The sequence below is a fragment of the Eimeria tenella genome, genomic scaffold, assembly GCF_000499545.2.
Source record: "Eimeria tenella Houghton genomic scaffold, Eth_scaff2650, whole genome shotgun sequence".
In the NCBI taxonomy this organism is placed as follows: domain Eukaryota; phylum Apicomplexa; class Conoidasida; order Eucoccidiorida; family Eimeriidae; genus Eimeria; species Eimeria tenella.
The window spans coordinates 931-2,470 of record NW_013542526.1 but is presented as its reverse complement, the minus strand read 5'-3'; the positions used below and the strand labels follow the sequence as shown (position 1 = coordinate 2,470).

The 1,540-nt window shown below is 57.9% G+C and overlaps 1 protein-coding gene across 1 annotated transcript; it reads left to right on the top strand.

The window, feature by feature from the left end:
- Positions 1-143: 143 nt before the first annotated feature.
- Positions 144-1,322, top strand: ETH_00033875 (uncharacterized protein; the record flags this gene model as incomplete). The annotated part of the gene is made up of 3 exons (XM_013375297.1): positions 144-374; positions 541-767; positions 917-1,322. Coding segments are annotated over 3 exons (864 nt in total), but the record flags the coding sequence as incomplete, so codon positions are not given.
- Between the last annotated feature and the right edge of the window lie 218 nt (positions 1,323-1,540).

The window sequence follows — 1,540 nt, the reverse complement described above, 5'->3', positions numbered from 1 at the left end:
TGTTGCTGCTGCTGCTGCTGCAGGCTTACGACCAAGAGCAGCGCCCAGCAGCTGCAGCGGTGTACTTGTACGAGGCTCTTGTCGCACGTTACATCCACCTGCAGCAGCAGCAGCAGCAGAAGCAGCAACAGCAGCAGAAGCAGCAGCAGCAGCTCGGATGCGACGCCGTTATAGGCTCAAGCACAGCAGAAGCAGCAGCAGCAGCAGCAGACGATGGCGGTGATGCAGATGCTGCTGCTTTTTTAGGCCGCCTGGCTGCTTCCTGCGGCTGGCCTCTCACGTGGCTGCAGCAGCTGCGTGCTGCTGCTGCTGCTGCAGGGAAGTCCTTCTGTGCAGCTGACAGGCAGCGCCGTGCTGCTGCTCTGCTGCAGCAGGTCGGTAATTACTAGGCCCTTAACGCTGCGCTGTTGCATTGCTTGCTGTTGGTGCTGCTGTTGTTGTTGCTGCTGCTGTTGCTGGTGCTGCCGCTGCTGCTTCGCTGCTGGTGCTTCGCTGCTTCAGCTCCTGCTGTTGCTGCTGCCGCTGCTGCTGCTTCTGCAGATGGGCCTGGACGCGCAGCTGCAGCCAATAACACCTGAAGGCTTCGCCCCGGACATTGCACTTCCACTGAAGCAGCAGCAGCAGCAGCAGCAGCAACAAGCCTTGGGAGCCCCTGAGGGGGGCCCCAGGGGCCTGGCGCTGCAGATTGAGGGCCCCAGCAGATGGGTACCGAACCCAAGCCTGAAGGGGCCCCCTGCTCTCTCTGTTGCAACAAGGTTGAAAAACAAGTGAGCTGCTGCTGCTGCTGCTGCTGCTGCTACTGGTGTCGCTGCTGTTGCATTTGGTGCCGCAGTAGCGACAGCCTGAGGATCTGTCCGTGTGTTGATGCATTCCAGCAACTGCCCTGCTGCTGCTGCTGCTGCTGCTGTTGCTGCAGGCTGCTCAAGGGCCTGGGCTGGCGCGTGGTCTCTGTGCCTTCTTGGCTGCTGCCGCTGAGGGGCTCAGCAGCAAGAGAGCAGCAGAACATTTTGTCTATTCTTCCCCCAGATGTGCAGCAAGCCATCAAGAAGCAGCAAGAGCGGCAGCAGCAAGAGTGGCAGCAGCAGCAAGAGCGGCAGCAGCAGCAAGAGCGGCAGCAGAAACTGGAGCAGCAGCAGCAGGAAAGACACGCTAGCGACAACAGAGGACCTAGCAGCAGCAGCAGCAGCAGCCAGCTGCTGCTAATGGAGGCACTTGCTAAAGCTGCAATGCACGGCGTCTTTAAAAGCAGCAGCAGTGGCAGCAGCAGCAGCGGCAGCAGCGACAGCAGCAGCAACAACAGCTGCAAACACTTCGAGGGATAGCTAGAAGAGGCATCGAAAGGGTTTCTCCTTTTATTTCCGTTTTTTTCTTTTTTATTTCTTGTCTTTTGCTGCTTTTATATTTCTAGCTATTTCTTTATCCTGCTTCTTTCCTGTGTGTTCCTTTTTGCTGCCACGCCCAAGCAGCAGCAGCAGCAGCTGCTGCTGCTGCAGTAGCAGCAGCAAAACGAAGGGATGAAGCGACAATGCCGTAGCAAAGT